This window comes from Macaca nemestrina, chromosome 20 (assembly GCF_043159975.1).
Source record: "Macaca nemestrina isolate mMacNem1 chromosome 20, mMacNem.hap1, whole genome shotgun sequence".
NCBI lineage: Eukaryota > Metazoa > Chordata > Mammalia > Primates > Cercopithecidae > Macaca > Macaca nemestrina.
Window position 1 is genome coordinate 11,089,197 of NC_092144.1, and position 12,987 is coordinate 11,102,183.

At 45.0% G+C, this 12,987-nt stretch overlaps 1 protein-coding gene across 3 annotated transcripts in view; it reads left to right on the forward strand.

Moving 5' to 3' along the window:
• The window catches only part of LOC105470929 (zinc finger protein 627), a 30,602-nt gene extending 18,060 nt beyond the window's left edge, over positions 1–12,542 (forward strand). The window contains exons 2-5 of one of the 3 annotated variants that reach the window (XM_011723359.2): positions 4,540–4,666; positions 4,840–4,900; positions 6,719–7,948; positions 10,202–12,542. In XM_011723359.2, the coding sequence (XP_011721661.2) occupies positions 4,540–4,666; positions 4,840–4,900; positions 6,719–7,913 (1,383 nt within the window). In that variant the 3' untranslated portion in view covers positions 7,914–7,948; positions 10,202–12,542. Of the gene's footprint in view, positions 1–4,253; positions 4,404–4,539; positions 4,667–4,839; positions 4,901–6,718; positions 9,150–10,201 lie in introns of those variants that run through there. The other 2 variants (XM_071085903.1, XM_011723305.2) reach the window with 2 other exon arrangements.
• Positions 12,543–12,987: the final 445 nt, after the last annotated feature.

Here is a 12,987-nt window from a genome sequence, read left to right on the forward strand (position 1 = left end):
TCTCCTGCCTCAGCCTCCCGAATAGCTGGGACTACAGGCGCCCGCCACCTCGCCCGGCTAGTTTTTTTTTGTATTTTTTTAGTAGAGACGGGGTTTCACCGTGTTAGCCAGGATGGTCTCGATCTCTTGACCTCGTGATCCGCCCGCCTCGGCCTCCCAAAGTGCTGGGATTACAGGCTTGAGCCACCGCGCCCGGCCTGACCGAGTGAATGTTAGCCTGGATGACCAAGTGAGCATAGTACCTGATAGGTTTCTTTTCCACCCTCACCCTCTTCCAACCCTCCCACTTCAAGTAGGCCCAGTGTCTGTTGTTCTCATCTTTGTACCCATGCCAGCACCATGGGTACAAAGTGAGACTCTGTCTAAAACAACAACAACAACAAAACCTCGTGTAACTGCTGCTAATTAGAGTATATGTTCAGGGCAACTTGAATCTGTACTCCTGGGTTGCAGTCCTCAGCTCTGGCCCCAGTAGACTGTCCATTTATATTGATTTCACCTAAGTTTCTTCCTTTTAGATCAACAAACTTATGGAGTGTCTTTCTGTTTCATAGATGGGATGCTTCTTGATTCATGACTCGCTAATAATAGCCAATTAGATCACTGAACTCTTTGTTGAAATGTTTTCTTTCTTTTTTGAGACTGAGTCTTGCTCTGTTGCCCAGGCTGGAGTACAGTGGTGTGATCTCAGCTCACTGCAACCTCTACCTCCCAGGTTCAAGTGATTCTTCTGCCTCAGCCTCCGGAGTAGCTGGGACTTCAAGCGTGTGCCACCACACCTCACTAGTTTTTGTATTTTTAATAGAAAAAAAACCATGGTTTTACCATGTTGGCCAGGCTGGTCTTCAACTCCTGACCTCAAGTGATCTGTCTGCCTTGGCCTCCCAAAGTGCTGGGATTACAGGTGTGAGCTACTGTGCCTGACCCCAAATTCTTGACCTTCTTGCCAACACTTGTTCTTTGGAGTGGTTAATTTTTGTTGTGAGTCATAGGAGTTCTTTATATGTTCTTGATACTGACACCTTGCCAGATATATGATTTGCTGATACTTTTTACAATTCCCTGGTTGCCTTTTCCCAGTGTTGATAGTGTCTTCTGACACACAGAATTATTATTTATTTATTTATTTATTTAGAGACAGGGTCTTTCTCTGTCGCCTAGGCTGGAGTGCAGTGATGATGTGATCCCAGCTCACTGCAGTGTCAACCTCCTGGACTCAAGGAATCCTCTTCCCCCAGCTGCCTGGCCCACACAAGTTTTGTATTTTGATGAAATAAAATTTGTCTTTTTTTTTTTTTTTTTATTGAGATGGAGTCTTGCTCTGTTGCCCAGGCTGGAGTGCAGTGGTGCGATCTCAGCTCACTACAAGCTCCGCCTCCCGGGTTCACGCCATTCTCCTGCCTCAGCCTCCAGAGTAGCTGGGACCACAGGCGCCCGCCACCACGCCTGACTAATTTTTTGTATTTTTAGTAGAGACGGGGTTTCACCATGTTAGCTAGGATAGTCTCGATCTCCCAACCTTGTGATCCACCCACCTCAGCCTCCCAAAGTGCATGATTACAGGCGTGAGCCACCGCGCTCGGCCAAAATTTGTCTTTTTTTTCTTTTGCGAACCGTGTTCTGGTGTTTTATCCAAGAAATCAATGCCAAACCCAATGGAAACTTTTGTCCTGTGTTTTTGTTTAAAAAGGAAAATTAGAACACAGTTAAAAGATCCGGTTGGCTTTTATTTGCGATTCATGAATTGGTGTGCCATCCCATTCTATAAGATAGAGTAAGAGCCCCCGCTGGGCATGACAGAAGGGTGGTTTTTGTAAGGAACGAGGGACACAGAACAGCAACAAAGCAGATTGGTTAACATTGGGTTACTTTTATTGAAAGGGTAAAGCAGAGGGGATGGCCTTATTATGCCAGCTGAGATTGACTGGGCCCTTTCCTATTGGTTGCTGTGAGTCTCCTGTTTTGGGGAAAAAATGGGTGTGTTTGAGGATCTACCTGCTTCTTTAAAAATTTTAGTTTGGTCATGTGTAGCATGAGTGACTCCATTTTGGTTTGGTCTCATTTCTTGGGGCCTAGTATAGGATCTTAGTCCAAAAAAATGGCCTGCATAATTTTTTTTTTTTTTTTGGAGACAGAGTCTCGCTCTGTCACCCATTCTGGAGTGCAGTGGCGCAATCTCGGCTCACTGCGAGCTCCGCCTCCTGGGTTCACGCCATTCTCCTGCCTCAGCCTCCTGAGTAGCTGGGACTACAGGCGCCCGCCACCACACCCGGCTAATATTTTTGTATTTTTAGTAGAGACGGGGTTTCACCGTGTTAACCAGGATGGTCTCGATCTCCTGACCTCGTGATCCGCCCACCTTGGCCTCCCAAAGTGCTGGGATTACAGGCGTGAGCCACCGTGCCCAGCCGGCCTGCGTAATTTTTACTATTTTCTTCTAAGAGTTGTTTAGTTTGTACTGTTAACCTTTAGGTCTTTGATCCATTTTGATGTCATTTTTGTATGTGAGTTGAGGGTCCAACTGCTTTTTTTTTTTGAGACGGAGTCTCACTCTGTTGCCCAGGCTGGAGTGCAGTGCTGCGATCTCGGCTCACTGCAACCTCTGCCTCCCAGGTTCAAGCAATTCGCCTGCCTCAGCCTCCCAAGTATCTGGGACTACAGGCACAAGCCCACCATGCCTGGCTAATTTTTTTGTAATTTTAGTAGAGGTGGGGTTTCACCATGTTGACCAGGCTGGTCTGGAACTCCTGACCTCAGGTGATCTGTCCACCTCGGCCTCTCAAAGTGCTGAGATTACAGGCGTGAGCCACCGCGCCGGGCCGCAACTGCATTTTTTCACGTGTAGGTATCCAGTTTTTCCAGAACCATTTTTTTTTTCAACTTTTATTTTAGGTTGAGGGAGTACCTGTGCTAGTTGGTTACATGGGTAAATTGTGTGTTACTGGGGGTTGGTGTATTTCATCACGCAGGTAGTGAGCATAGTACCTGATAGGTTTCTTTTCCACCTTCACCCTCTTCCAACCCTCCCACTTCAGGTAGGCCCCAATATCTGCTGTTCTCATCTTTGTACCCATGCCAGCACCATTTTTTGAAAAGTATTTTTTCCAGTAATGAATCTGGGCACACTTGCCAAAAGTCATTTTACCATTTATGTATGTGTACCTCCCCTCACCTCCTCCCCTCCCCTCCCATCTCCCCTTCCCTCCCCCTCCCATTGCCCCTCCCCTCTCTGTGTCCCTTCCCTTCTCCCCTCCCATCTCCCTCCCCTCACCCCCCTCGCCTCCCCTGCCCTCCCATATCCCCTCCCCTCCCCTCCCCTCTCTCCTCCCCTCTCCCCTCTCCTCTCCTCTCCTTTCCTTTCCTGACATAGGGTCTCACTTGGTTTCCCAGCCTGGTCTTGACCACTTGGCCTCAATCCATCCTCTGGTCTTTGGCCTCCCAAAGTGCTGGGATTACAGGCATGAGCCACCACTCCCGACCTTACCTCTTTTTTTTAAAACGACTAATGTAAAAAAAAATTTAGTAGACAAGAGGTCTCGCTATGTTGTCCAGGCCAGTCTTGAACTCCTGAGCTCAAGTGATCCTCCTGCCTCCATCTCCCAAGGTGTTGGGATTACAGGCATGAGCCACCACACCTGGCGAGATTTTTACTTACTTTTTTTTTTTTTCCCCGAGATGGAGTCTCACACTGTTGCCCGGGCTGGAGTGCACTGGTGCGATTTCAGCTCACTACAACCTCTGCCTTGTGGGTTCAAGCAATTCTCCTGCCTCAGCCTCCTGAGTAGCTGGGATTACAGGCACCCACCACCACGCCTGACTAATTTTTTTTTTTTTTTGTATTTTTAGTAGAGACAGGGTTTCATTATGTTGGCCAGGCTAGCCTCGAACTCCTGACCTCAGGTGATCCACCTGCCTCAGCCTTCCTAAGTGCTGGGATTATAGGTGTGAGCCACCGTGCCCAGCCAGATTTTTACTTCTTAAATTTATCCACACTTAGCCTTCAGTAATTCATCAGTTGCAAGTTAGGTTTTCCTACCCCGTACTGCTTCCCACAGAGATTTTGCTATGGGAGTCTGTTCTAGTAAGTTATGATTCTTTATCTGTTAGGTTGGTGGGATCCTGTCTAAAATCCAGTACCCAGATACTGTCAAAGCTCAAACTTTGTGCACAAGCATTTCTAAAGATACACAGTCTCAGGGTGGCTAATGTTCACTTTTTTCTGCACACTAGTTACGACATGTTTGTTACAACAGGTGCTACAGACCCATCTTACAAAGAGACATTGGGGGTGGCCCAGGCAGTATATACTTCTCCCACCAGACAGGCATGTTCCTGTTCTGCTGTTGCCAGTTCAGTTCTAGCAGCAGAATTGCTTTGTGGAAGGAAGTGAGTCTAGACAGAGGGTAAGTTTGATGACTGTGGAATCTTGAAATAAATGTTTGGAGAGCACAGCATCCTGAGAACTTCTTGGGAATAAAGTCTAGGCCCCCAGTGCTGTCAGTCTCAACCTTCCTCCTCCACACATGTGGGATGTTTCAGGACTCAGTGGCATTTGAGGATGTGGCTGTGAACTTCACCCTGGAAGAGTGGGCTTTGCTGGATCCTTCCCAGAAGAATCTCTACAGGGATGTGATGCGGGAAACCTTCAGGAACCTGGCTTCTATAGGTAAGGGTGACAATATACCTTCACTTAGTAAACTAGAGAACAGGTGTTTCTAGCTCCTTAACCCTTTAGGGAATAAACCAGGCATGGGTGCAGGGAATTGTGAATATAGAATCTAACATGTTTTTCGTAATTTTGTACTAATTCATAATGACTTTTCTGGGTCTAAATTTTAGGAAAACAATGGGAAGACCAGAACATTGAAGACCCATTCAAAATTCCCAGGAGAAATACAAGGTAATTTGCACTCACAAAAGAAAGCTCTGTTCCTTGAGAGCATTTCATATTGTTAGGAATTTTTTTTTTTTTTTTGAGATGAAGTCTCACTGTGTTGCCAGGCTGGAGTGCAGTGGTGCAATCTTGGCTCATTGCAACTCCCGCCTCCCAGGTTCAAGCGATTCTCTTGCCTCAGCCTCCTGAGTAGCTAGGACTACAAGCACGTGCCACCACACCCAGCTAATTTTTTGTATTTTTAGTAGACATGGGGTTTCACCATGTTGGCCAGGATGGTCTTGATCTCTTGACCTTGTGATCTGCCCGCCTTGGCCTCCCAAAGTGCTGGGATTACAGATGTGAGCCATTGTGCCCGGCGGGAATTTTTAAAAACAAGCAAACAACATATAAGCCCAGTTTCAAACTGATTTGTTTTTAGAAAATCTTCTCTAAGCCAGGCATGGTGGCTCATGCCTGTAATCCCAGCACTTTGGAAGGCTGAGGTGGGGGGATCACAAGGTCAGGAGATTGAGACCATCCTGCCTAACACGATGAAACCCCGTCTCTACTAAAAAGACAAAAAAAAAGTTAGCCGAGCACAGTGGCAGGTGCCTGTAGTCCCAGCTACTCGGGAGGCTGAGGCAGGAGAATGGTGTGAACCTGGGAGGCGGAGCTTGCAGTGAGCCGAGATCATGCCACTGCACTCCAGCCTGGGTGACAGAGGGAGACTCCATCTCAAAAAAGAAAAGAAAACCTTTTCCAAAAACATAGTTAAGTGTAACATAGATGTTCAATGTTTGCAAAATAGTTCACTTGTAGACAGTATTAAGAAACCTCATATGAATATGAATGAACATCTTTTTTTTTTTTTTTTTTGAGAGGGAATTTCACAACTCATTGCCCAGGCTGGAGTGCGAGGGCGCCATCTTGACTCACTGCAACCTCCGCCTCCTGGGTTCAAGCAATTCTCCTGCCTGAGCCTCCTGAGTAGCTGGGACTACAGGCGCCCGCCACCACACCTGGCTAATTTTTTGTATTTTTAGTAGAGATGGGGTTTCACCATGTTGGCCAGGCTGGTCTCGAACTCCTGACCTCAGGTGATCCACCTGCCTCAGCCTCCCAAAGTGCTGGGATTACAGATGTGAGCCACCACACCTGGCCATGAATATCATTTTCTTTTCTTTTCTTTTCTTTTCTTTTTTTTTGAGACAGAGTTTTGCTCTTGTTACCCAGTATAATGGCATGATCTCGGCTCACTGCACCTCTGCCTCCTGGGTTCAAGCAGTTCTCTTGCCTCAGCCTCCTGAGTAGCTGGGATTACAGGCATGCTCCACCATGCCCGGCTAATTTTTTTTTTTTTTTTTTTTTTTTTTTAGTAGAGACAGGGTTTCTCCATGTTGGTCAGGCTGGTCTTGAACTCCCGACCTCAGGTGATCTGCCTTTCTTGGCCTCCCAGAGTGCTGAGATTACAGGTGTGAGCCACCGTGCCTGGCCATGAATATCATTTTTTGATGATAGGTATGGTTGTGACCTATTACAGACCATTTAGTCCATTCATGTTCAAACAATTGAGACAGGCATAAAATGTACACTTTCCCTGATAATGTTAAAAATGTGAGTCCAAGGCCAGGCATGGTGGCTCACACCTGTAATCCCAGCACTTTGGGAGGCAGAGGTGAGAGGATCCCTTGAGCCTTGGAGTTCAGGGTTCACACCTGGTCAACATAGTGAGATTCTGTCTCTGTGTTTTAAAAAAGTGAATATAAGTCTAATACCTATTAATGAATATAAAATCATTTATAAACAAAACGTTAATAATGTGCTTCTCATTTTTCCCACAAGTCATATTCCAGAGAGACTCTGTGAAGGTAAAGAAGGTAGTCAAGGTGAAGAAACTTTCAGCCTGATTCCAGATGGTGTTCTGAACAAGAAAACTCCTGGAGTAAAACCATGCGAACGCAGTGTGTGTGGAGAAGTTGGCATGGGTCCTTCATCCCTTAATAGGCACATCAGAGATCACACTGGACATGAACCAAATGCATATCAGGAATATGGAAAGAAGTCGTATACACGTAACCAGTGTGGACGAGCCTTGAGTTATCATCGCTCTTTTCCAGTACGTGAAAGGACTCATCCGGGAGGAAAGCCCTATGATTGTAAGGAATGTGGAGAAACCTTTATTTCTCTTGTAAGCATTCGAAGACACATGTTAACGCATAGGGGAGGTGTACCTTACAAATGTAAGGTGTGTGGGAAAGCCTTTGATTATCCCAGTTTATTTCGTATACATGAAAGAAGTCACACTGGAGAGAAACCTTATGAATGCAAGCAATGTGGGAAAGCCTTCAGTTGTTCCAGTTACATTAGAATCCACGAAAGGACTCACACTGGAGATAAACCTTATGAATGCAAGCAATGTGGGAAAGCTTTCAGTTGTTCCAAGTACATTCGAATCCATGAACGAACTCACACAGGAGAGAAACCCTACGAATGTAAACAGTGCGGTAAAGCCTTTAGGTGCGCCAGTTCTGTTCGCAGTCACGAAAGGACTCACACCGGAGAGAAGCTTTTTGAATGTAAGGAATGTGGGAAGGCTTTGACTTGTCTTGCAAGTGTTCGAAGACACATGATAAAGCACACTGGCAACGGACCTTATAAATGTAAGGTGTGTGGGAAAGCCTTTGATTTCCCCAGTTCATTTCGAATCCATGAAAGGACCCACACTGGAGAGAAACCCTATGACTGTAAGCAATGTGGGAAAGCCTTCAGTTGTTCCAGTTCGTTTCGAAAACATGAAAGGATTCACACTGGAGAGAAACCCTATAAATGTACAAAATGCGGGAAAGCCTTCAGTCGCTCCAGTTACTTCCGAATCCATGAAAGAACTCATACTGGAGAGAAACCCTATGAATGTAAACAATGTGGGAAAGCCTTCAGTCGATCCACTTACTTTCGAGTACATGAAAGAATTCATACTGGAGAGAAACCCTATGAGAACCCCAACCCTAACCCTTCATTTGTCCCAGTTCTTTCATGAGCATGAAAGGAGTCACGTAGAGAAACCCCATGAAAGTAAGAAATTCGGGAAAGCCTTCAGTCCTTTCTGTTTCTTTCAACTACTTGAAAGGATTCACAGTGGAGAAAGACCCTGTAAGATAATTGGCTTTAAATTACGAGAGACTTGTGATAGGACAGTAAAACCTAGAGGTGGAGTTGGATCTCTGGGTTGTGTCATGTCAGTGTTGGTAGGTTAGGAACTAGATTTCCCAGAATCCATTCCGTTTGTGATTCCATGATACAATTCACCAGTAACCTATCTTACATGAGGTTTGGAAGGAAGTTAAGGCATTAGTCATGGTTTGGAAGCACCATACAGGGAGACAGCAATGTGAATACAGGCTGTATGGACACCTGCTTCCATCCCATTTTCCTGCTTCTTTGGGTTGCCAATCAAGAGTATCCTCAAAACGACTTGACTTTAATTTTCTCGGAAGTGATAGGTTTCCACACAGGTCTCCAGAAGCCCCACGTTGAATATCCATCCACACTTTGGTTTTCCTTCAGACATTATCATGTGTGAACTAGGCAACTAATTCAGACTGTCCTAGTTGGGAATATTCTCTGACGCTCTGACTCCCCTAGTCTGTAAACTGAATTAGCAGAAGGTCTAATTTGTGTGGTAAGCACCTTTGTTCTTACCAGTAGTGACTGTATTCTTGATTGAGCCTGACAGCTACCATGCTGCTGTCAAAACCAACCAGAGGGGAACTTGTTCTTCTGCTGTACTGTGCAGTGACTGGCCTCACCCAGGACCTTGATGTGAGAATAAGCACCTTCCTCTATCAGGAAATTTCAAGTGTTTCCTATTATTCATAGCTCAATGTAATGCCTCAGTTCATTTTCAGTTGTTTGATTATATGTGACTAATATGTATTTTTTATTCAAACAAGACTTCTGTACATGTTTCCTAGAAACAGTTTAACAACTGTCTTCAGTCTTGGATTACATCAAGTTTATAATTTTGGCGAATTATTTGTTAAGACACTGAAGTCAGCGTTAACCATGTGCATACAACTTAAGGAATTTTTTCCTCCTCATGTAAATTTTACTTTTCATGCTTATATAGTTTCAACTTTTATCTTCATAGTAATTTCTCATCTACTCATAATACCAAAAGTTAAAGTCATGCTGTTTTGTGTGCTCTCTTGCTAAAGACCACAGAGACCATACCTGTTGTCAAAGAGGGTGTAATAAATTGTAATAATAATTATGACCACAAACCATAAAGGGCTGTGTGATGTATCAGTAAGAGGCTGCTCAGAAGAATTTCTTACAGGTTTTGTGCTTGTTTTAGGTTGATTGATTTCTTTCTTTCTTTTTTTTTTTGATAAGGAGTCTTGCTCTGTCGCCCAGGCTGGAGTGCAGTGGCACAATCTCAACTCACTGCAACCTCCACCTCCCAGGTTCAAGCAGTTCTCCTGCCTCAGCCTCCTGAGTAGCTGGGATTTCAGGTGCACACCAGCACGCCTGGCTAATTTTTGTATTTTTAGTTGTGACGGGGTTTCACCATGTTGGTCAGGCTGGTCTCGAACTCCTGACCTTGTGATCTGCCTGCCTCGGCCTCCCAAAGTGCTGGGATTACAGGCATGAGCCACCGCACCCGGCCAGGTCGATTGATTTCTATTCAAGGAAGCAAGATGATTCTCTGTATTTGATGCAGTGATGAGGTAAACTTAATTCTAAACTTGGTCATCATAATTATTCTCATCCAGAAGGAAAAGGAATGGAGTGGAGGTAAACGTAACTCATGAGAAATACCACTCAGTCATATTAGTGAGAAGAGGGGAATTTTTGTCATGTTTACGATTTGGAACATGCTCTCTTTCACCAGTTTTAAAGACATGGTTACAGAATGCCCTTTTTTTGTCTTGATTCATCATAGCCACCAAGGAACATGGTCTCACATTGCCGGTGTCTGACGTGTTTGTCTCCAACAGTGCAAGACTTGGCCTTGTAGTGAGGGGAGGCTGGCTCCTGGACTTGTGGACCTGTTTTGCCTTACTTATTCTGTGAACACTGAAGTAGTTCCTGTGATGTACTGGACGCTGTTTTCCATTATATATCTCAGTTAAAATATGTAAATTTACTTCTTAGCAAGATGTACAATACTTTTAAAAAGCTCCTGTATGAGTCCAATGAGACTAATATATTTATGCAAATTATCTGAATGCAAGCCTAGGAAGGAACAAAGTCAGCATCAATATTCCAACCAAGCCTTTTTTGCTCAGATAATATGCTTTTTTTGTTTTGTTTTTGTTTTTTTAGACGGAGTTTCACTCTTACCACCCAGGCTGGAGTGAAGTGACGCAATCTCAACTGACTGCAACCTCCACCTCCAGGGATCAAGTGATTCTCCTGCCTCAGCCTCCCGAGTAGCTGGGATTACAGGTGCCCACTGCCACACCTGGCTAATTTTTTTCGTATTTTTAGTACAGACAGGGTTTCACCATGTTGGCCAGGCTGATCTCAAACTCCTGACTTTAGGTGATCTGCCCGCCTCAGCCTCCTAAAGTGCTGGAATGGATTACAGGTGTGAGCCACTGTTCCTGGCATATATGCCTTTGCTTCTAATTTATCAATAGGCCTCTTGTGCCGGCACAATAGATTAAAAAGCAACATGCAAAAGTCAGCTTTTTGTCTGTACACTTCCACGGAACAGTCCAATCACTTCATGGAAGGTGTCCAGCAAGCACTTGTTGAGAAAATCCTTGTTGAAACTTCTCAGAGTCAAAAGCCCAGGTGTCACAGGATGGAGTAGCAATCAGTGACCAAACCATGACTGTACGTGGAGATGACATATTCAGCTCCAGATAATGTATTCACATGAGTGAAGGGTGGAGTCATTGCCTGTCAGATTCTACAGTCTTTTGGATTAGAGAGGGTAATACAGAGTTAGGTGCTACTGAATCCAACCTCCTTCTCCTTCTCCCTTGAAGGCAACACCCACAGTGATAGTGTGGGCCACAGAGTAGAAACCCCACCGTCAACGTGACTCCAAATGTGATTTTGCCCAGGATGCAGGTGCTGTGTTGGGATGGCCAGCGAAGGTAGAGGACATTGGAAGCACAGGGTGAGGGAGATGAACAGGACACAGCTGAGCCTGATTATTGGCCTTGACTGTGGGAGTATCTTGATGCTTCACAAACACCCCAGAGAGGACATCATAGCACAGGCTCAAAGATTGCTCATAAACCAGAAGGCCACCACTTTTGGAAGGCAGTGATGTAGCTTTCTGTTTGAGTCCTGATGCTCTGTTGACAGCATACACTATTCTTCATCTGATTAGAAAAGCAATGCTGGCTGGGTGCAGTGGCTCATGCCTCTAATCCCAGCACTTTGGGAGGCTGAAGTGGGCAGATCACCTGAGGTCAGGAGTTCAAGACCAGCCTGACCTGCCTTGGACCTACTGGACTGAACAAAGTGGGGTGAATGCAGGAATAAAGATACAAAACAGTATATTTGGAAGAAGGGGTCAAGGGGCACTTTGCCTCTAGTGGACAAGGGCCCCAAGCTTTACACAGCCCTCTGTATTTATTAGGCAAAAGAGATAGTGAGAAAAGCAGGTAATTGTCAGTTGGGGTTCACAGCAGTCTTGCGGACTGCATCCTTTGCACAATAGGTGCTAGATTTCTCAAGTAGATAACTTCAAGGAGCCGGGTGCCAGGGAGTGATGTCCCTCAGCAAACCTTTTGGTGGCAGGGCAGTGTGAGCTTGCCCACATCCTGCATTCATGATAAACAGTTTGCTATTTGATCATATAGACTCCAGCGGAATGCCAAGTTGGTCATGTCCCACAGGCCTTCGGCTCCCTGCATATCCCCCTTTTTGTTTATGTATTAATTGAAAGAATGTAAGGTCAGGCTGGGCAGCTCTCATTATCCAATTGGCGGTCCATTCGATTTTACAGAAAACAGCATTAGAACTGTGTCATGATTCTGTTAGGCCTTCACTCTGTGTTTGCACTCAGGCCCAGCTGGCTCATGGCTGGTACTGAAGGGACCAGGCTCATGACTGGCCACCGTGGGTTCCTCCAGTCTCCTGTTCCATGGTCACACGCACCTTGAGGGCACCCACACGGTTTGTCCATCTCCTGTAGAAACACAAGCATACCCTCTTCCCCACGTCAATAAATCCACCGGACTTTTCCATTGTCCTCCTTCTGGGGATTTCCATAACACTTTTGGAAGAACTTTCCTCTTTTCCTCTAACACTTGCCAATGTCTTTCTGCTGGAGTCTTACCTTCCGTACCAGGAGTCAGAAAATTTAAATAAGACTAAATGTAGTTTTGATTGAGATGGTAGTTGGCCTCCTCTACCCCCTTTTTGTTTTTTTCAACATGCGTTGTAATGTTTGATGTGCCTGCTCTATAATGCCTTGTTCTCTAGGATTATAAGGAATTTCTGTTTTATGGGTTATAGCCCAAAGCTGTAAGAAATTTTGAAAAGCATGACTAGTATAAGCGGGTCCATTGTTTTTAATTGTTTAGGTATTCCCATATGAGCAAATGATGACAGACAATGTCACCGTACATGACCAGCTGTGTCACCTGTTTGGCATGTAGCATGCAGCATATGAGAATAAGTGAAATAAATTAAGCAGTTCTGGGTCTAGTGTACTTTTAACTGTAGCAGTTTCTATGCGACTGGCTACATGTACCACATAAGCTGAATCACAGACAATGTTGACAGGATCTGAAGCTGTGAGCTGTAAAACCTGAATGACTGCAGTTAGCTCTGAGTGTTGAGCTGAAACCCCAGAGGTCATTACTATTTTGGGACCTTTTTGGAATAACAAATACTGGAGAATTCCAGGGGCTGACTTTTCTACATGTCCTGCGTTCAATTGCTCTTTTACCAACAAAGGAAGTTGATCTAGCTTCTTTTGTGTTAGGGGCCATTGATCCACACACACAGGTTTGTCACTGAGCCATTCTAATGGTAAGGCAGTGGGCGAAGGAGAAATATCAAATATCAATGACCCCTGTCAGGAATCCTGGTGTCCTAGCCCTTTTCTATCTGTTTTTCCAGTTACTGATATTGGGTTAGGATTT